The sequence below is a fragment of the Labrus bergylta genome, chromosome 3 (genome assembly GCF_963930695.1).
Source record: "Labrus bergylta chromosome 3, fLabBer1.1, whole genome shotgun sequence".
Lineage (NCBI taxonomy): Eukaryota > Metazoa > Chordata > Actinopteri > Labriformes > Labridae > Labrus > Labrus bergylta.
In genome coordinates this window covers 28,927,927-28,951,012 of record NC_089197.1, presented here as the reverse complement: position 1 = coordinate 28,951,012, position 23,086 = coordinate 28,927,927, and the positions used below count along the sequence as shown (strand labels likewise).

At 39.0% G+C, this 23,086-nt stretch overlaps 2 protein-coding genes across 2 annotated transcripts in view; one reads left to right on the top strand and one right to left on the bottom strand.

Moving 5' to 3' along the window:
• Positions 1-9,337, top strand: part of smyd3 (SET and MYND domain containing 3) — an 82,161-nt gene extending 72,824 nt beyond the window's left edge. Inside the window, exons 11-12 of the mRNA XM_020648802.3 lie at positions 8,754-8,862; positions 8,948-9,337. Of these exons, the coding sequence (XP_020504458.2) occupies positions 8,754-8,862; positions 8,948-9,064 (226 nt within the window). The 3' untranslated portion in view covers positions 9,065-9,337. The remainder of the gene's footprint in view (positions 1-8,753; positions 8,863-8,947) is intronic.
• A 5,558-nt stretch (positions 9,338-14,895) lies between these two features.
• The window catches only part of kif26ba (kinesin family member 26Ba), an 83,768-nt gene continuing 75,577 nt past the window's right edge, over positions 14,896-23,086 (bottom strand). Inside the window, exons 26-28 of the mRNA XM_020639611.3 lie at positions 19,911-20,176; positions 18,814-18,964; positions 14,896-18,049 (exon numbers count right to left, since the gene is read on the bottom strand). Coding sequence (XP_020495267.2) covers positions 17,901-18,049; positions 18,814-18,964; positions 19,911-20,176 — 566 coding nt within the window. The 3' untranslated portion in view covers positions 14,896-17,900. The remainder of the gene's footprint in view (positions 18,050-18,813; positions 18,965-19,910; positions 20,177-23,086) is intronic.

Below are 23,086 nucleotides of genomic sequence, written 5' to 3'. Positions count from 1 at the left end.
CTTCCCCTCATTCTGTATTCCTTTCTTCTCCCCCTCTGCTCGTCTCTTTACCATTTCTCTGTTCTGTTTGGGATGTAATGCAGGGTTTTCTTTCTGAGCCTGTGTGCGCATAATGCACATCGACTGCAGCCTGTGCACGGCGGGTTTATTGAATGTTTCCATTCTGCAGATATTTCCCCGCTACAGACATGCTCACACACATTTCATGAATATGAGAATGAATGCACATTCACGTATTTCTGAAAAACATCCCTACAGAGACATCAACAAGTGAAGTCTGTTACGGCTTGCACCTCAACCACTCTAGCAGTATTAAGAAAAGTTATTTTGATGTATCTCAGCTCCCCTGATGCATTTGGGTCCTTGTGTTATATTGTTTCACCTTCTTTCTAAAGGAAAGCATGCAAACAAAAAAGATTGAAATCCCATAGATGGAAATAAAACTTTTCCATTAAAAAAACAGCTTCATTCATTTCCTCGAAAAATAATTAGCATAGACTTCTCTCTCCAGCTATGCACCCTTTGCCAAAACATTCAGCAGTTTAATAGAAGCAAGTCTGTCACAAGAGATAAGATTTGTGAAGCATTATTGGCCTCAGCAGAGCAGTGAGGTGTTCACAGCTTTTCAGTCTTCATGACTAGAATCTCATAAACAAGCATCATTATAACAAAGTACTTTCATTCAGTAAACCAGAAGAAGGTGAATTTAGGAAAAAAGAAGGTATGTACGAAAATATTAAACATGTCTTCAAATAAGCTGCTTTGAAAAGCACAAACTAATGACCAGTATTACAGTTCCAAATGTCGTCGGAAATCTGTCTGGTTGCAGAAATGTCAGAGCAGTATTTGTACGACATCAGAACTGGCTGCTTTATTTCTGCTCTGGGCCTTAAGAGGGTCTAAGAAGACACGAGATTCTTCAAAACTAGGCAAGAACATAAATGTGGGAATATCACTGAACTGACAGGAAAATTAATTTTGATTTTGTTGTCTGATTTTTCTTTCCCGGATGTTTTTGGGAAGGTTTATCCTTTGGTTTATAAACAGTGCATATGGTTTGCATGGTCTTGGCTCGGTCTCACTGCCTTGGTTTTGGTTTCTGACTGAGTCTTGATACAGTATTGACTTGGATAAGGAGGTCTTGACAACAGTCTTGACTCTGCCTAACCTTCTATCCATCTATAAACAGGCAAAAAGGTGGAGCTATAGTACTGAATACTGAATTTATTTTATTTTTATAGGGACAATGCAATTTAACATAATTTCAATACAAAGCATGAAACTGATGTGCTGTATAAAGAGTATATAGCTATTGCTAATTTCCAACTCGTGTCCCCAGTCGGGCCTTTGTGTAAACAAACAGATTAAAATGTACAACATTCAGTTACATAAAACCCCAAACACGATATGAGGATACATTAAAATACATGTACAACAATACAAATGTTATGAACCAGTTTAAAATAAAGTTTGAAGATATTAATTAAAAGTGGGTACAGCTCTGGCTTACTTTGAGCATTTCACCTGTTTTGTAAAATATTTTAAGTCGGACATTAATTTTATTTCAGGTGGCTATGTGTTCCAGAGTTTGCAGCCTTTGATGGAGAAGGCTGATTGACCAAACGTAGGTCTACGATGTTGTACGCTACTGTCTCCATTCACAGTGCTTCTCGTTACCCTGTTTCCGTCCAGTTTTCGAACATATCTGGAGAGAGGTTCAGGGGCCAGATTATTGATACATTTAAAAACAAGTTTTAAGAAATATAACTGCATAAAGCTCTCAAAACTAAGTAGATTGTGTTTTTTCAATATGTGACAGTGATGCCAGCGGACAGGTTTTTTGTCCATTATTTTCAGGGCCTGGTTGTATAGTGATGAGAGGTTTCTGATTGTAGAGGGTGAAGCTTGTGACCAAACTGTCATACAGTATGAGAAATGAGAGAAAATCATTGAATGCATGAACACCTGTGCTGCTTGAGTTGGTATGTAGTGTCTTATTAATTTAAAGCAGTTCAGGTTGTTCTTGATTGTTTTTGTGATTTTATTTACGTGTTAATCAAACTTGAGTTGTGGATCTAAAATGATTCCTAAGAACTTAAACTCAATAACTTCCTCTATTTCTCTATTCTGTATCTTAACGTTAAAACTTCCAGGTGAGCACTTTTTCCTAATGGAGAAACACATTGAAACTGTTTTACTCTGATTCAAAACAAGATGGTTGCATTCCAGCCACTGATGGACATTGCAAAGGTACTCAGTTAGGATCTCGGCTGCCTTGCTTGGTGACTTAGCAGGGGCATATATAACTGCATCATCTGCATAAAGCTGGAAGCCGGCTACTGGACAGGATTTAGGCAAATCATTTATAAACAGACTGAAAAGCAAAGGGCCAAGAATTGACCCTTTGGGAATACCCATTTTATTGATTAAAGGAGAGGATTTTTCTTGGTCAACTTTCACACACTGCTCTCTATTCTGAAGGTAAGACTCAAACCAGTCAATTGATTTTTTCGAGAAATTGAAAGATGGTTACTTAGACAGGAGAATGTCATGGTTGACAGTGTCAAATGCCTTCTTGAAGTCAAGAAACACAGCTCCAACAACATAACCACCGTCAAGTGAATGCTTTACATTCTCAATGAAAAAACAATTTGCAGTTTCTGTTGAATATTTTGGTCTGAAACCAAATTGTTGAGGATGTAAGAGTTGATTTGTCTCCAGATGGTCAAGAACCTGTGCCGCCACAACCTTTTCAAGTACCTTAGACATTACAGGGAGAATAGAGATAGGGCGGTAGTTGCTCACCAAATCGCAGTCACCGGTTTTAAAGATTGGTGTAATGAGTGCCTTTTTCCAGTTATTCGGAAATTTATAAGTTCTAATTGATAAATTAAAAAGATGAGTCAGAGGTGTAATCAGTATAGAGCTATATTTTTTAATGACTTGAGCATCCAAATTATTAACGTCATTAGCCTTAGAATTTGATAGTTTCTTGATTACTTCTGCACATTTTATTTCAGTTATCTCTTTAATACAAAAGGAACAGGCAGCTCTTTAGCTCTTTAGCCTCTTTAGGCTACAATGTGACCACGTGTCAGTCATCTCAGCCACAACCCTAATTATGCAAATGTTTGCAAAACTTTCATCCTTTAAAGGTCACATACTATACTACTAAACCAGTTTAAATAAGTCTCAGCTCCCAAAAACATGTGTGTGAAGTTTCTTGCAAAGATACCACTCTGATCCTGTATTTGATCATGTCTATAAACCCCTCTATTTCAGCCCTGCTCAGAACAGGCTGTTTCTGTGTCTGTACCTTTAAATGTAAATGAGCTGTGTCTGACCACGCCCCCTCTCAGGAAGGATGCGGCTCGGGATTTCTTAAACCATGCCCAATTGTTTACAGTGTGAAGGCAGACTCAGAGGGCAGAACTAACATCTAGCTGTGGGAGCGTCACCAACCTGGGGGAGAGGTTACTGCCCCCTGCCCCTTGTGATGTCATGAAGGGGAAATCTCCAAACGGCCTTTTTGAGCACACATTTTCTGAGAAGGGAAGCAGGCAAAATATGGAGAGGAGATAATTTCTCTCTTTTTTTAAAGGAGCTGGGACATATTAGTGTTACAAAACCATTTAGCATAATACAGTATATGACCTTTTGATGTAATCAAAATGGATGAGTTTTCCGTTTAAGCAAATTCACTCCTTACAATTACCGTTTCAACCATTAGAGACATGATTTATTTTCTGTCCTTTGAACTGGGCTGTAGACATGTTTTACTTTCACACTGGTTTCATTTTTCAACCCTGTAGGTTGTGGCTTCATGGGAAGTGAAGTGTTTAGCTGTAAGCAAGCCGTTGTATCTGTATATGATGTTGTATATCACTATGGGGTGGTCAGAGACTCTCCAGTAATGTGGATTTGAACTGTGGTTTAGGGTTTATTTAACTTTGTCTTAGTAAAAGTTGCATAGTGCTGATTAGTTTTTTAACTGTGGATGTATAGAAATAATTTGCATTGGATAAAACACCGAAATACAATTAAGGAGAATACTGACAGCTAATCTGTCCTCCATGTTTTTGTTCTCCTTCCTCTGTTTTGCTACTTAGTTAGATAATCCACGTTTCCCACTCACTAACAGCAGGCTGTGGATCTTTTCTGCCAAACAAGAGCCTCATTAGTTCCACTGCATTTGCCAGGAAATGTTACACTTTTCCACATCTATTAATTTCTCCATCCTGCACCCTCATAGCCGAGAGCTATGGCTTTCTAACTAGCTGCATACAGCATGACCGTATATTTCTCTTCAATTTACTCTCTCAGGAACAAACATGAATTTATGAGACAGCGAGATAATGAAATTATTTTAATTGCTCTGTGCTTCTATAGGCAAAGAGGAAATCTAATTGGAGTTTGGTGTTGATGAGTATGTTTGCATGTCATGGCATGGCTGAATCACTGGCTTGGTAATTAAATCAATATTTTAACTTGTGGTTATTCATGGAGGACTAATGCTGTAGGTTGTGTCTTTGAACTTACTGTTTAATGATTTAGTTTTAACCACAGCTTTTGATACAACCTCTGTAATTGGAAGGCTAGCAATTTCAGCTTAGCTTGAGGGTCTGAACAAATGGGCTTTTAGTATTGTGAGGGAAAAACTCTGCTGGAAAATTATCAAAGAGCATCCAGAGCTTGAAACAACACTGGCTGTGGTCAGCACAAATATTAAACAGTGGTTACATTTACATTTGATCAGAGTGATGGCATAGTAAGTCGTCCTGTCTTGTGGTATCTTTGCAGAGAAGTGAAAAACATTGGGTTAAGTAGTTGAATTTAAATTGACCATATCCTTGTGTGGGCTTGCTCATACATTAATGCTGGAATGTGTGTGTGTGTGTGTGTGTGTGTGTGTGTGTGTGTGTGTGTGTGTGTGTGTGTGTGTGTGTGTGTGTGTGTGTGTGTGTGTGTGTGTGTGTGTGTGTGTGTGTGTGTGTGTGTGTGTGTGTGTGTGTGTGTGTGTGTGTGTGTGTGTGTGTGTTCAGCTCATTGTTTTTGTGTCTGTGAGGGAAACAATGAGCATGGTAAGAAATGGAACATGAGAAGGGTTAGTGCCCCTGTGTGCTTTGCCAGCAGGCGTTTAGATGAAGTTTTGCTGCAGTAATATAAATAAAAATGTTTTTTTCCAGTGAACCGTGTGAAAACAGAGATAGTGAACAACAAACTGGGGGAAGACTTAAGAGGGCAGTGGAGGTAAAGAGGAGGAGAGGAATCAATGGTGTGCTGCAGAGGAGAGCAGGAACCAACAGACAGCTCCACCTTTAATCCCTGCAGCTAGCGGGGCGAAAAGCACAAACACAAACAGGTAGGAGCAGAGGAGAAATAGGAAAAAGGAAGAAGAGATTAGGGGAAAGGGATGGAGAAGAAAAGAGGATAAATGGCATGCCAGGTAAATGAGTATTTTGATAACTTCAGAGTTTAGGAACAACAAAGCAGCTTGCTTAACAATCTTTGTGTTTGTGTGTGAACAGTTTAGTAACAACCTCTTTATTTATACATGTGCTGTGTGGGGTGGGCTTTGTGTCCTCAAAGGTCATTAAGTTTAGTGTTCAATGTGAGTCTATTTAGCTGTTTCATTGTTAGCTGTGTTTTACATTTACTTCCTTAAACTGGCTGAAACAAATAAACATAGAAAGATGAGATGTTTTCCTGCGTGTGTGTGTGTGTGTCTATGTGTGTGTGTATGTAGGTGTGTGTTTGTGTGTGTTTGTGTGTGTAGGTGTGTGTATGTGCGCGCTAATGCTAAAATTATTGATTAGGCTGATAAGAACTGCTCCGTCACCATGGATACTCAACACTGATCAAAACCTTGAACTCTAGAGATGCTGAGCAACATTTCCTCCATCTTTGCTTTTTTTTTCTCTGCTAGCTGACAGCATGCTCATTATAAACAATATATTCATGCATACAGATACACTGTATGTGTTTGTATGAGTGCACATATGAGCAAGTAGTGCAGAATATTCAAGTGTAATGAGTATAGATAGATACGAGTAACTGTGTCTTTCTGCAAGTTTTCTTTTTCAGTTATCATGGGAATATCTGCAGTGTGGGTTGTGCTTGTTTGTCTTAAAACTGTGACACTGGAAATGGAAATGTGTTGAATGAAAGGGCTTGAACACTAACATGCAAAGCACACGCATATGCAGACATACCCACATGCTCGTGCAGGTATATTCACACAACAAAAATGGAGACATGAATAATGCAAGCTTTCACATGTATAAAAATACATGCAAAAAAAAACCATATGATTTTTTTTTTTTTTTTATAATCTAATTGTTAAAAGAAATGTTCTCTTACTTATAAATGCATCATACTAGACAACTATTCAATCTTGTCCATTAAATCCTCCGTCTTGTTGCTCAGAGACCATGCTAATGTTTGCTCGTGCATTTTTGAGTATACACTTTATAATTTTGGGACAACAGTGCTCCCCACTCAGGTTGCCTTCAGGTAGTAAAGGGTGGAGCAAGTTAAATTGATGTAATGCACCAGGGCAAGCTGGCTTCTCTCTCTCTCTCTCTCTCTCTCTCTCTCTCTCTCTCTCTCTGTCTCTCTCTCTGTCTCTCTCTCGTCAACACTAACTTTGTTTTGTGAGCTTTGATTAGCCTCCACAACACACACATTCACCATTGAAATCACCACTGATTTACAGACTGCATATTCTTATATTAGGATATTTTGCCTTAGTTTTCAATGAATTGTCACTTAAATAACTTTAAAACTGTGTGGTCCCCTTGTTTGTCTAACTCCCAGAGCCTGGGTTGTGACAATTTATATTGTTAAAGTTGCTTTAAGGGACATTTTAAGGCTGCCTAGACATAGTAACAGATACATACTCTCACCACACGTGTGAGGTGCACAGAATAAAAATTCTTAGTACAAAGCCTCATTCCAAAATCTTTCCTCGTCATTTTCATGTCCTGTGGAGTTCAAGGACAGTGCCTGTGGAGGTGCCCATGTTTAACAAATGAGACCAGAGGAGTGCACCTCAATTATCATGGCATCAAGCTGTGAAGCTTCTGTGGGAACTCTCATGCCAAGGTGCAAGAAAGAAGCTCGAGGACTTTAGTTGAACTGGAGACTCATGAGGAAACATGTGTAGGAGCTGCCATCCAAACGGAGCTGCAAGAAAGTCTTACCTACTTCATTTTGCCTGTTAAAGGAGCAACATGTAACTCTCACACAAAGTGTTTAGAATGGGTACTGAAGTCCAAATTAAAACATTAGAGAGCTGTCTCCCCCTGCCCCCTCCTCCCTAGGGTCGAAGTAAACGTAGGTTTCCCAGTCACGGACACAGAAGCTTCAGTGTTTATCCAGCTCTGCATCGGTCTTGAAACCTTTCTGCGTTCTAACCTCTCTACATTTTTCAAAAGCATCTCCAGTAATTATCCTAGTTTTTACCACGTAAAGCCAGAGAGCTTAGAAGAATTACGAGGCATTTTAGGTCGGGTAGAATCAGTTATACCTGAACCAGTTTGTTTGCCCGCTTTCATCGCTGCATCATCTGTTGGTATACCATTTGCCTGGCAAACCATGGGGCATCCAAAATGGCCATGTGGGGGTGCCTTAAAACTGCCTACTTCTCTGGTGAAAACAAAAACAAACCATTCCAGACTGAAATTGAAACTTAAAAGGACACACTGGCTGCTGCATTGTGCAACACATGTTGAAGTGTGTGTTTCCTAAAGTCATTTTATGATTTAATTCAGTAGATATCTTACAGTTTGGACCTTTAAGATCCTGTGACCTGAGCCTCCATCTTCAGTGTTATTCACAGCAACATAACTAAGCAGCTTAAGAAGACATCCTGGTCAAAGTAATATTTTTTATCAGATATAAGTCTCTGTTGGATTTTTACAGATATTTTTTTTATATAGGATGTTGTGTTTTCAGCACATTAAAAATTGTTTAGCATTTTTAGTAATAAAAGCAACTTGTTAGTTGTATGAGAAATGCACTAACAACACAAAGAACACTCAAAGAATTAAAGAGCTAAAAGCTTTAATATTTAGTTTTGTTAAAGGAAGTGTGTGCGACTTTTTGATCCAGTTGATGTCGCCCTTGAGCACCAACAATAAACCAAAACAAACTTCTGTCTGGTGACACCTCCGCTATTCTGAATCCTCCACCCTACTCCTGCGAGACACCTCCAACCCCCCTCTCCACTCTCATTTACACAAAGGAGTGAATTAAAACTCACCATAGTTAAGCACCATTAAGCGCAAGCTGCGGGAAAAAAATTTCTTTGCTCGAACTAAAATTGCCTTTGGCCTGCATTGTTGTGTTGTGTTAGAACACTTTGCTAAACTCGTAGCTTCATATTGCACATAAAGTGACACTGAATGACTGTGATCTAACAACACTGACGTGACACCCAAATGAGCAGTGAGTAGACTGTTATTCTTCTTTTCTCTAGTCCTTCACTAAAACAGCTTTATGCTTATTATGTAAACACGGCTTTAACAACAATACAGCTGGCGGGACTCAGGCTTCTCACTCATCGTAGACAGTCATGACTCAGAGAGACATTTGATTTCTGTTATATTTATGTGTAAAATGTTGCACATTCTTCCTTTAATTGAGATATCTTTGTGGTAGTTGCAACACAGTGAGAGGACACATTTTTTAACAAGCCATCAGAATGCACTACTGTAACTCTCATGTCTCTCTCTCTATGTATTCTGGTCTAGACGATACTACCCTGATCCTCACCCGGTGCATGGAGTGCAGCTGATGAGGGTCGGAAAGCTGCAACATTACTTGGAACATCTTCAGGATGCACTGGACACATTCAGACAGGTGGGAGGAATGAGACACTAACAGACAAACAAACAAACAAACCCTGCTGTGATGAAGACACTCATGTTCTCTTTTTCCCCTTCAGGCATATCAAATCATAAAGATCACCCACGGTGACGATCACCCCTTGACTACAGATCTATTGATGAAGATGGAGGAATGTCGTGCTGAAATGGACCAACAATCGTCCATCAGTCATTAAGACACGGCGGCAAAAACATTGGACTGATTTCACTTTCTATCCAATTTTCTTATACCTTTTAAAAGAGTCATGATCATTTTTTAAAGACTTGTAGCATAAACAAAAAGTCAACAACAATACACATTCATTTTTTATTACATCAATAATTTAAATTGCTTTGTCGACAGTCTGTTTTTTTATTTCCTCACAAAGTTTTTTATAACGATTTCTCTTTATTTTCTTTCCTTTGGTGGAAAAAATGGAAAAATAAAGGAATGATATGTTTTCACCCAGTTTAACAGAAGTCTCCAGTCATTTGTTATGTGAACTGTACTCAGGCAAAACACTTCTGCTAAATCCAGTTTTGCTTCAGCATTGTAGCACGCTGATATTTACCAACCAAGACAAATTAGCTGTAGCTAATGTGAATGTCATTAGTTTTGCAGGTATTGGTTCATGAGTGATTTCTTATTTAACAAAAAGGGCTTTGCATTGTTTATTATACGATCAGATCATCAAAGTTTGAGTTCCACTTCTTTGAGTAGGAATGTATAATAAGGTATTGGCATCTTCACTCTCTAAATCCAGCTTGTTGGCAGTGTTGAGTGTTTCCCATGACATGATGGGTCTCTTAACGTAACTAAAACAACCTGTTTCAGTATGAAACACTGTCATTTATAAACTAATCAAATAGCTAATAAATGAGTTCTTTGGCATTGACTATATTTTTGTGAACTAAGCATATGCTTAACCCTTGCTCATGTCCTGCTCCTCCCTGTAGTCTGACTACGCTTTTGCTACAAAACAAAAAAAGGAACAGGCACGGCCAAAAAACTTAACAAATCACAGTCCTCAAACTCAAAGGTGAGTCTCTGTGCTTACGTCCATTTCTCATACACAGCCTGGTGTGAATGGAAAAGTAAAAATCATTAAAGCCACTAGAATACATCCTCTGCACACAATGAATGTCTGTACAAATAATGATTTATTTCAAAGAGGGAGGGAACATTTATTTAAATCACATGTCTGTGGATAGATATGACGCGACATATTAGACGCTCTGTTGTGAGTATGTCAGAGAGAGAGAGAGGCCTCTATCTCCTGTGTTTATTGAACACATACCATGAGATGAGTAACACGTGTGTATGTGTGTGTACATGTGTTGTTGTTTTAGTAAAGTCAGGTCATCAAAACATCCATTTTGCCTCCATACATGTCCCTCTCACTTCCCATGTTAATCCATGTTTTTGTGTTTTACTCTGTCAGCATGTGGCCCCTGCAGCTTTTTAAGGGTTAAACCCAGATTGTGTGTTTTTTCACTCTCTCACTTTGTCTCTCTCTCTCGCACACACACGCAAACACACACACACATTCTTCCTCTGTTAATCCTTAAAATTCTACCATTTTCAAACTGATGACAGCATCTCCTGTGATGGGAAACTTTGTGTGTGTGTGTGTGTGTGTGTGTGTGAGAGAGAGAGAGAGAGAGAGAGAGAGAGAGGATTAGAGTGATAGCATGTTTCCTTTAAGGTCACAAATAAAAGGTTCTTTGCTTTTCTAACATTTTTCGCTCCCTCAGTTCTGGGAGCTGACATGTTTGAAACCTAAAATCCTTCATCCTGGATTAGCTGGATTTGAATGATTCTGTTCAGTGTTATTTAACAATTAAATATTTCTTTCAAACTGAATATTATTGACGATTATGGATCAACTTTAAGTTCTATTCGTTTTCTCAGATATAAGAGCTTTATTCTTATTTTAGTCTGTCACAAACAATTTTAGTCTGATCTTCTTACTTCCCTTCTATTCTCTAATCCCCACAAACACACACACACACACACACACACACACACACCTCTGCTCTCCTCTAATAAAACCCTCATTGCCCCCCCCCCATTGTGTAGATTTATTTATTGTGTGTTTCTGCTCTTGACAGTTTTTATCAGTAGTCCTTTTTAGTAAAAACCCTCGATTAACATTTTTCCAGTTTTAAAATGTTTCACTTGATGTTTCCGTTTTGTGTGTGAAGCTTTTTGATGATATATATATATATATATATATACACACACACACACACACACACACACACATATATGATATATATTAGCACATCGCAGCCGTTCACCTAAACTGCAGGACAACATTGGCAGCAAGCTTCTCTTTTTCCTCTCTGATTGCGATTTCTTTTTTTAAAATAGGATTTTTTTAAAAGTCAGCAAATCTACTTGGGCAGATTAGCTGTAGATATAAGCCTTCATGGTCAGCAGGCTCGAGCATCTTCTGTGTGCAAAAACAATGAAGTGAAAGAAAGAAGGGGAAAGCTTCCGTTGACCGATCTGGAAGAGAAGTAATGAAATGAACGTGATAGTTCAGTAATGACAGCAGCGTAATGAATGGTCTGTGTTTTAGAGTCTGTTCTGCTGTACAATACTCCTCTCTGCCTCCTTCACTTCATTCATTAGCTCTACAGCTTTGTGTCCCTCTTTCTCCCCCTTTCTTCTTTATTTATCTCGACAGCCATCAACTATTCCTCAGTTATAACCTTCTGTCTCTTTCTCTCTGCCACTCACCACCTATTTCCTCTCTCTTTTTCTCAGAGCTTCTCAAATTAAATTCACTTTTTGTCAGCGACTCGTCTCCGCCCTTCACTGCAGCCTGAACAAGCCAAGAAAGAGGACTCAGAGTGTTTTTTTTAAATCATCTTCATTCACTCGCCCTCATGCCATTTCCTCTCCCCCTTGTTCAATTTTCACTCTCACTTTGCAGGGACACTGCCCCTCTCTGATCCCCCACACACCCACGCCACCTCACATCCAATTATCCTTTACATTTCTTGCTATGACCATCAAACTGATTGTCAGGTCTCATTAGAGAAGGATTTACAATTTATTACAACCAACAGTAACACATGATGTTTAAGAGGATATCAGTAAATCATTACCGGTAAATGTGTAAAGCATATAGTGAATATGACACTCTCCTGTCAGCTGCGTGTTCCTCACACAGAGATCAGCTGCTGTTTGAAGGTTTGATAACAGTCACAGACGATAGATTTTTATCCCAGGTATAACGTATCCATTATCTTCTTGTGTTTCAGAGTTTGAAGATAAGGACTTGATGGATATTACCATATGAGTAATCTCACCTCAGAGTGAAATAAGCGAGACAAAACCACATCTCTAAGTTAACCTCACATCTTTATCACGTCACTTTACACCTACATCTTCTCTCAACATGGATGGGGCTCCTTCATAATCAGAGCAGTGATTTAAAGGATTGTTGAGCTGAATATAAACTGGCTCTACTGCAGCTACCTGCACACATTAATACTTTACTATCAGCTCCTTCTCAACTTGGAGCAGATTTTTTTTTTCTCTTTTAGGGACTTGTAGCAGCGTTTGCATGTACAGTAGTGTGCACATTCAGGGTCCCTACAGGATGGATTTGTATTAAGCACATGCTGGTCTGAGTACACATCTGTGAACTTTGCTGTTCTTTGCTGTTCTATAAAACATGATCAGTCATAAAAGTTCAGAACAAATATCCTGAAAACAACAAGGGAAATAAGTAAGAGAAAGTGTTCTCCCTTGGCATGGTAGTTAAGGTTTTAGTTTAAATCAGTTGGAATGCGCATTCATTTTTAGCATTAATATCGTCATGACATTGTCATCCCAGCAACTGTTACAGGAAGCTGCGTACTGTGGCACAGCTATGTAGCGCTGTCATTTATCCACTTTAATAAAGCTACACCATTTGAGTTGAAGCGTACTATTTTTATAGACACATTTAAACCCCAACAAAACGGTTACGTAGCTTAGCTTTCATGTTGGTAACCTGGCTTTTCCAAACTAAGAATATGACTTACTTTCTTCTGTGCTAATACAATCACTGAATGAGCGTCTCACATTTAAAAAATCCATCTGTTAAAAGTCTCTTGCCTGAATGATTGCAGCAGACGGCTCATTTGATGAAAGAGGAGAACATATTTGAAAGAAATACCTTCTTTTTTTATTTCCTTTTTTTTTATATCCACTTGCACCTTGTTTTGTTCTCCCTTACCTCACCCATCTCATTACTCCTGCACCTCTTCAGCACTTTTGCTCCCTTTATTCTTCTCTGTGCTCTAATCAATTCTCTCCTTTTTCCTCCCTTCTCCTCCTTCCTGCTCCCTGCTGAGTGTGTGATCAAAGCAGGCTCAACAGGACAATATGTCACCTAGAAAGCTGCCTGCAGGCTAGTAAGGGAACTTACACACTCTCTCACACACACACTGGAAGCTAAGGCATATCTAGTACAAAACAGGCACATAATTCAAACATCTAGCTCCTTTCCTTGAGGCAAGTCATGTAAAAAAAAGCCTTCACCTTGAAATTGGCTTATATACTGTATATGTTAAAGAGAGAAACAGACAGGCTTCATGTTCCATCCTGTTGAAATCATCGAGCTACATCATCGACTTTTTAAAATCAACCTTTCATAGACGTATGAAGATTGCGTGTAAAGCTCGAGATAATGAGTGATAAGCAAGCTGTTATAGCTGAATGGAACCCCCACAGGGTGAGACACGACCCTGATAAAAAATGGCGGGGTCCTGTTCACCCTGAAGGGGTTCCTCCACTATAATAACCTGGTCACCATACATTCCTGAATATTACACAGCGATTTACTTAAGAAATCAATCATTTCACTTAAGATGTTAATTAAAATTACTTCATTGATAAAACATTTTTTTTATGTTTTTTCAGTTTCAGCTGACCCTACAGTCTCATGGTGAAGAGAGACACGTTGAGCAGGACCACATGAATTTGTGCAGCACCTAGTTGAATCTTTTCTGCCAAACCCCTTTCAGTCCGTAGACATTTACTTTTCTCAATCACAAACACCGCCATCAGAATTAATCCATTTCCTTCACAGCCAACAGTTGGTAGTCAATCACACTTCATGTACTTCTTAAGGTTCATGTTAAGTAGCTTTTAAATGTTTTCCTTTAAAAAAATGTATTCAAGGTGATCTCACCTACAGGGCAAGAAAAGTCTCAGAAAACACATCTTATTTCAGGCCAAGTCAGATATTCCTACTGTCATTTTAAACTTTGAGGATTAACTGAGTCATTCCAAATCACTGGTAGTTTCTTTTCCAGATGTTGATCATTTGTTTGTATTTATTTCACAATTGTTTGTCATGCACTCAAAGTCAGACCACAGGATGTGATCACAAGGGGACCTCAAGTAACCTCAACAAGCAGTTTTTTTTAAAAGGATCAAACTGTAAATATAGATTAAAGGGAAACACATAGTCTAGGTTTAAAGTAACAACAGTTTGTTATTCAGGAAAGGCAGCTGTCAAAGAGAATCATGAATCTTTCTTATCTTATCAGAGGAACAAGTATCAGCTTTTAGAGCTTCCTCTGTCTCTTTTGTAAGAGGACATGACTCTCTAATCTGATAATTCATCCTAAAACACCGTTGACCAGTCTGTGACACCCAACACTCGTGTCTGCTTCCCCCCCCACACACACACACAAACACACACACAAGACAATGTAACGGAGGTCTGGCTGCTGCTTTGTCTGCAATTCTGTGTTCAAAGGACGAATGGTCAAAGGTGGATTTCTTTCAATACATTTCTTTATTTACATCCCTCCTTCTTGCTCTTCCATCAACACGTAGTATCAGACCACACTTCTACTGACACAATGAAATGTGGTCTGACCTTCAATTCAACCCAAGAGAACTTGAGGATGCTATGTGTCAGATTTGTAGATAAAACACATTACAATTTCTGCAAAAAAAAAGATTTAATCAGAGTTTTTTTTGTATATTGGTACAACAAACACCATTCGGTGAAGGATGACCACTTTTGTCTCTAATAAGAGGAGCCACTTTACCTGTAAAATAGTCTTTGCCCTATATAGAGCATTTGATCAGCATAAACAATTTGGGTCAAGAAAATGTCATGTTTTTGTCACTTACTAGTACTAGAATCATAAAGTGCTACCACAGTCAATTTGGCAGTGACACATCAGGGGACAAAAACCTCACACATAGCATCTCAAATCTGGACACAAACTTTTAGCTCATCCTGAGGTTTGGGTTCCCAAAACATCCGATACTTCATAAAGCCTGGAGATAATACTGCAGAATAAATACTTGACAGTGTCACTTGAAAAGTCCTCTGTAAGGTCAGTATTTAGCTGTAGTGCTGGTAACTAACCTAGGTGTTAATGTTTTACGAAACCCAAACCCTTGACAATCTCCAACAGGAACAACAGGAGCAAACGAAACCAAGAGAAAATATATAAAATAAAAATGAGCGTAAATATGATATGTGTACAGTATATATATTTATATATGACATGAGCTGTACAGTCACTTTTTTTTCACTTAAATGCATAGTAACTCTTAAGATCATAAGGTGTAAATAAATAAGGACATTACTAAGCGACTCTGCTCTCCTGAGCTCAAATAAATAAACCTTCATTCATGACTGGCACGGTGAACGGAGACCATTAGAGAAGCGGTGCGGCTACCTCCTCCCCTCCTGTGGAAACGCTTCATGGGTCCAGTCTGTCAAAAGCATCTAAGCTTTCCCACCGGATCATCCCGTAGCTGTCACTGATGATAGATGACTGATACCTCTGTACACAGCAGAGAGATGATCCAAACACATGAAGTCATTCCTATTTCTAAGTCAGTGTAGTGTACAAGAAATGACAAGTTTGTTTTTTATAAGGATCAAGATGCTTTTGACAACTCATACCAGTATTTAGTATTTCCATTCCTATGAAGTCTGTCAGTGCCTATTCCTCCTTTTTAACCTACACAATCTCCCAGAATGCTCTCTGCTTGCTGGGTTAAAAGGCATTAAGAAAAGAGGGCAGTGATGACGTTTAAAACAAACGTGATGACGACGATGATGAAGAAGAAGAAGCATTCTGAAGGTATTGTTCTGTCTTTTAGAGGGAAACAGGCTCTTTCATATATTTATATATTTGTACAAACATTTAGATCTTAAACATCTCAAGCACCATAGATAATAATATCAACAAATCGTAATAGTTGCTGTCCTTCCCCCCAAAAAATGGAACCAGGCAGAGATCGTCTAATTTGGTCATCATCCTTTTCTTTCATCAGCGCTCTTCCGTTTCTCTTTTATACATATTTTTAGTCGTATCTTTTAATTTTCTGTTTTTTTTAAATAGAGAACAATACTGGAACTTTTTATACAGCTTATTTTTAACCACAATTGATGTCCACAGCCAGAAATTCAGTCTTAATTCTCTACTTTGTTTCTAATATACAGGCCTTAAAGTAAAACAACTGTATATCAATAGACCAATACTGCACCTTTGTCCTCTTTACTCTTAAATATCGCGCCATCATTCAGTCTCTACATGGTCCCATTGCACTCACATAAAAAATGATACTTTATTATAAAACACACACGTTGACAAATCATTCAGCTTCTTTTAGAATAGAGCAGAACAACACAGATACAAACAACAGATAGTCAGTCTGACGGGCAGTCAATCGATGGATGGACTTCACGCTGGATCAGAGAAAAAAACACTTTTTCACTGATATATGACTCAGATGTCTCATTGCTTTGTGAACATGAAAAAGCCATCACATCAGTATCAGGGGGAAATGACCCCCGTAGTTATTCCCCAGAGGATCAAATATTAGAAGCCACGTAGGGGGAAAAAACACCACAATAAACTAGCGTAATTGTTTTATTCTTTGTTAAACACACATCTTGGGCAAAAGATGATCGTATTCAACTTTAGGTCCTTGCATTAGTTTGAAAGAGGATTTGGTGTGCGGGTCTTGTTCAGGCCTTTCAGTCAGGGATTAAGTTCAAATTGAATCTCCACCCTCATCACTGGACCAGAGAGCATTCTAACTCTCAGTATTTGTTAGTCTATGATATAGCAAAACATGGACCCACAATTAAACATCACATTTAGAAATGGCTATAAGCTCAAAGATTTCCCAATGACACTGAACAATTGTGGTTATTTCTTCTATGCTAGCACCGTACTTACTGCATGTACTCATTTTCAGAGAGAAGGGAACTGCTCTGGGTATTGTTGAGATGTTCACAAGGCACTTATCTTAAATCATATTTCTTTGTCCTCCAGTCTTCCCCTTGGTCCGTCTCTTTTATCAACTGCCAACAATACCAGGCCGTTGTGTAGTCAGCACTTTGTCTTTACAGGCAATAACTCTCAACTTTGAAACTCCAAAAAGTACTCTTGTAAATTCCCGGAGGAGAGAGAAGTTGTTCCTCTCCTCATCTTCACCTCTTCTTTATCAGTTTTTCTTCTTTTTTTTTTAAAAATGGCAGTTTTTCTTTCCTGCTCAGCTCCTTTCCTCTCCATACATTCCTAAATGTTCGGCTCAGTCTTCAGGGTGTCTCATCAGTCTAATGAATCCCTTCTCTGTTCACTTCTGAAGTTTGTTTACAGAAGCAGAACCATCTGTCTGTCCCTCTGGACAGCCATGTTTATCAATAATCAAAGTAACTCGTCCATAAGATGTTCTTCACTGTCTGTCTCTGAGGTTGTTTACTACAAAAAATCTGAAGTATCATCTGTTATATATCTCCCTTCATGTACCTCCATCTCTCCGTCTGTCCCTCGGTCTACTTACACTTGAAGGAAACATCAGGATGACATGCAGGATCAACTGGTCACTCCATCCTTTTGTCCCTTCTTCCAACTATTCATTCGTCCAATGAGATGTGTCTTTTAGAGGATATTTTGGAAAGGTGTTGGAATACAAAGGGGGGGAAAGTGTTACAATGTCGACATCCAATCGACATCTCTCTGTCCTCCATCACTCCGTCCCCTCATCTTCTACCGATGTCTGGAGGACACGTCGAAGCAGGTGATCATCATGAGGTGAGCTTTGCAGAAGTTGACTCTGGTTTCCAGTTTGTCTGTCACCGTCTCCAGAGCCTCCAAATACTCCATAGAGTCCACTTCATAGACCTGCTGTAGATCAACTGGACATGGACAGACAGGTACAGAACATTTATATGACACCACGTCCTAAAACTCTGTTTTTACCTGGAATTTACATATTTATGTTATTTTAAAGGATGAGTCCAGTGATGTTCTGTATTGTTCATTTACTGTCAATAAATTCCATGTAAAAATCAAAGCCAATGATTCATTGGTTAAATGTCTTCATATTGAAGGCCAAAGCCTTTTGTACCAATGAGCTCTATTGCTATCAAAACTCTCTTAAACTGTGAGCATCAGCACCATAGCTTTATTTCATCTCACATCCTGCAGCCTAAAACTACTCACTGAAACATCTTCTTTAAGTTGATCACATTATTATTATTATTATTATTATTATTATCACAGTTGGAAATAGTGCCCAACAAATGTGGTTCCTACAATTATGTGTAAAACAGTAAACTCTGTTTTAAATACACATATTGCGCTACATTTATGTAAGTCATAAAATAATCTGAGTTACCGTGAAAGACTGATGCATTTATAGTATTATCTTTGCAGAGGAACAAACTAAATTAAATTGTAATTGTAATAATATACAATTTAAAAGGAACACACTTATGATATCTGACAAGATGATCAGAAACAAATAAGCTTGATATCATTGTTTTTGATAATTTCTTGCTTTTCAGTCAATCTTTGAAATATAAAGAACAAACATCCCACAATTACTGCGCCAGAGTGGCCCTCTCTATCTAACACACACACTCACACACACTTTCTGATGTGTCAAGGTCCTGCTTACATTCAGTGGTCCACTTGTGTGGCTCAAGCATCAGGTACTGTTTGGTCTGCTCCAGCTCCTTCTTCAGACACTGGTACTTTGCTCGCACTTCGCTGATCCTCTGCTGACGGTTTTCCAGCACACGGAGCTTGGCGCTGACATACACCACCTCCTGTCACACATGGGACATACAGACATGGTTCACCTTCATTAATCCAGAGGGTGTTGTGAAACATGTGTGGCTCTCTTTCTGCAGCAGCCTGCTTAGCATTCACACAGTTACACACATTTGCACCTCATCGACTCTCAGTATGACCGCAGTCGAGTGCTGTTGGACAGCAAGAGGCTTCACTGGAGCAGTCGGGGGTTAAGTGGCTTTCTTAAGGCCGCTGCAGGGAAAATCTATATTTCATGGTTTCCTCTCCGAACCCTTTCCCCTAAAGCTCACCATGCTCCCTCCACTGAATACATAAAGAAGAAAAACTCAAACCTGCACCAAGCATTCATTTGCAACAATTTCACGAGTGTCACAGTAGCACTCTGTAGTCTGTATTCTGCTAACACTGCAAGCATTTGTAATCATATTTAAAGTGATACTTTTAAGTAAAAACACAGGAAAATGTTATGTAGAAATAATCAGCGTTAATGTTGATTCTCCAAGTTTTAAAAAAACCTTATTGTTATATCTTTTTTTTAATCTTATTGCCACAAAGAGAAGCTGTAGAAATAGCCCTATATTTCTATTTTCTTATCCACCTTCCTCCTACTTGTATTTGCCTCCAGAAGCAATGTCCAACCGAACACATATTGCTTTTTAATGTGTCCCACATCTACTGTTCATCATATCAATTTCCTTGACATCAAGTGCAATATACCTCCTGCCCTCTGGGCCTCTTTTTCTGCTCTTTGGCTCTCCACCTTTTTTTTAATTCTCTCCCCACATCCCTCACTCCACCACCAAACAGTATATTCTCCTCATACTTTCTCATTTCTTTAACGCTTTCCTTCTCTCTTGCAGCCCCTTATGTTTCCTGATACTGTCTATATCGCTCTCGTTCTCTTTCTCCCTCTTTTTTAGTGTAAACTCCTTCTTGCGTTATTTAGCCCATCTCTCTCACCTTACTCCCGCCTTTGTCTCTTCTCTTCTGCATTCTTTCGACGTCGTCTATCTCGTACACCTTAATCTCAAAGGTTTCTGTCGTTGCAGTTGCAGCACGGAGACTTGAAGGAGTTGGCGGCCCCAGTGGGCCATCTACCCAGCATGCACCTGGGCTGGAGGAGGAGGAAGAAGAGGACGTGATGGTCTGTTTGGAGGAACGGTGAGAAGGTGAGGAGGATGAAGAGTCCAAGGTCAGTGCTGGGATCAGACGGCGACGCTGTAGGCCTGAAAAATGAAAGGAGATGGAGTTAGAAAAGTATTTAACACACCAACGCAGTCTCTGTTTTATGAAATAGCATAAATTATCCATGTTGTTATCCACATTTTACTCTGAGGTGGCTTTAATGTTACCTGTAAAACAACCCCAAAAGTTTTTTTGTTTAACTTTTACAGAAAAAGTGACGCATTGTGTGGAGCGGTTTCTTTTTTGTAAGTCATATTTAAATGGTAACTCTATCAAAGCCAGCATACCCATGTGGGGCAAAAGTGGGATACCCAACTGGGACACAGCCAATTTTGTCCTCTGTTTCCATGGAAACCCCACATGTTTCAGGCTACAAGGGTTGATGGAGGGCCCTTGCTGGGCTCAATAGCGAGTTCATAATGTTTGAATGTAGCCCATTTAGAATCCATTCTGACCCATTTTTCCTTATCTAAATAGTATGCCTCTTTCTAGCCCATAGTCTATAGTCTTCTGAATGATCCATGTGGACCAAAGCCCAGATACAACATGATATGTTCTCTAAGTTCCTTCAAAACTACCATAATGAAGAATAACCAAGAATATTCTGTCCCTCAAATGTTACAGAAAGAAAAGTTTGTTAAGGCTATCTGTAGGCTAAATAAGCCCAATACGGTTTATCTTTTTGTTACTATTAAATTAACTGTTGGGGATTTTTAAAGGCCCTTTATAATTCCAAAGCCAGCAGCTAGTTAGCTTAGCCTTACAAGAAGATTACAGGTTACATGGTAACCTCACAGCAACTATATAAAAATACACCTAATACAAGTTGACCTGTTTTTATTTTTTTTGTATGGATTTAAACAAAATATAGATGTGCAATCAAGAGGTGAAGGTAGGAAAATGTTGTCAACTCTGGTTAAAGAGTAAAGCTAGCTTTTTTGTCACCACAACATGCTAAGCCTAGCTACTCTCCCTGTAGCTCTATGGTCAACAGATATTAGAGTGCTACTGATCCCCTCATCCAACTCTTCAAATGAGGCTAAGAGTTTTGGTAAAAGGTAGACGGATATAGCATCTCCGATATGGCAACTGCCATTGTTGGGCTTCAATACGCCGCTTCAGAAACCAATGGATGGTGTCACTGAGATTACGTCTATAATTAAACAGCCTATAATTTTAACATGAATAAACACAATATAAAAAAGATTGTAAAAGAAAAGTTGATAACAGAAAAAAAATTAAAATTCAGCTGCACACGTTACTGTATGAATCAGAACCATAGGCTACTATAGTTCCAGTCAAACTTAATGTCACTATGGTTGTTTACTTGTTCACCCTATAAAATGTGTTTTTCCTCAGAATTTGTATCTTAAACAGGAAAGTGGAAAGATAGCGCATGGGTAAGAAGAAGCAGAGTAGAAGAAGCAAGAAAAGAGATGATGGGAGTGAACGGAGAGAGATGAGACGGATGAAACACTAAAGCGTGGGGCAGAAAGGAAGGATAAAAGAAAAGTATTGACTGATTGAAAAAGAGGAAATAGAGGGAGAAACAGATAATGGAGTGTGAAGCCAGATATACAGTTTCATCTCTGTTCATGAAGCTCATAGATAGGAGCGGTGGGTCACTCTCTAATCTGCCCACCATGCTAGAGTGATCACACACACTCAGACTGTACACGCACACGTGCAATGCATTGAAATTGCCAGCCATGAGGACAGCACTGAGAGTTATCAGATTCACCAGGAAGTGTGAGATAAGGTGTGCAGAGAGAAACTGGGGATTTTAATAAGGTTGCAGCTGTCTTTTGGTCTCAATGTGGCACTGAGAGGCCAAGCAGAGACATTTGTATTTCATTATGGAGAATGAGGAATACAAGTAGATGGAGAAAGAATGAGGGTCTGCAGGGAGGAGAGGGTGTCAGGGGACAGAGTTTGACGAATGAGTTGGATAATGCATGAGACGAAAAGATAAAAAAAAAAAGCAGAGGTAGAGACATGGAAGAAAAAATGAGGAAAGATAGGGAATGTAATCAAATGGAGATCAAGTGCAAAGAGAGACTCATTGGAGATGTGATTGACATTTCTGTCTCCACAGTCTTATGCACATATTTTGTACTCTCTGTGCCCGACTTGGGAATGAATTGTTCCATTTTTCTTGAACATTCAAAACTTTTACAACAGATTCTATTATCTCATTGAAGCACTGAATCAGTTGTGGTTAAAGCTAAATAAAAGCACATCCACAAGTCATGGTGGGGTCAGGCATGCACCCTGCACATAAGGTTAATCCAATTCAAACACACCAGGAAGAGCCGACTCTGTCCAATCTGATTTTATGCACATATCCATCCTCATGGAAAACCAGCAGAGTGCAATTTGGCGAGCACATTAGCAGCCGCTCTGTGTGGTGTGCTGGTGAATATATATTCATTACAGCCACACCAGCAGATTCCTTTAACCATTTCACACGAGTGGTCAGGGTCACCTTACTCACCTGGCTCCTTCTGCAACCACAGCTTTTATTCACTATGCCCTTACCTTTTCTTTGCCTTTTCACCAAAACATTCTCCTCATAGAGCTCTTTCAGTTTGGTATTACTTTCTTAGCTGTTTCTTTCTTTTTTTTAAGGGTTGGGCATCTTCTGATAATATGTTATCAGGTTTGACTGAGGTTGTAGAGTGGTGTTTGCTGTTTCTGACTTTTACATTATTGAATTTAGACCACACTCATAGCTTTCTCCTTATGACCTGGTTGTCATAGCTAAAACATTTAAGAACCATTTTTACAGAATCAATCTGGGGTTTCTTCAGCGAAGCTGGATGATTTTATTTGCCAAAGCTCTTTGGCAAATGTAATGAAACTCTCTATTTTGATCTTGTGCCTCATTGTTGTAAACGATGAAGTTAACAGCAATGTTCCCAAACTGTTTGCTCAAAACTCAAACTTCCCAC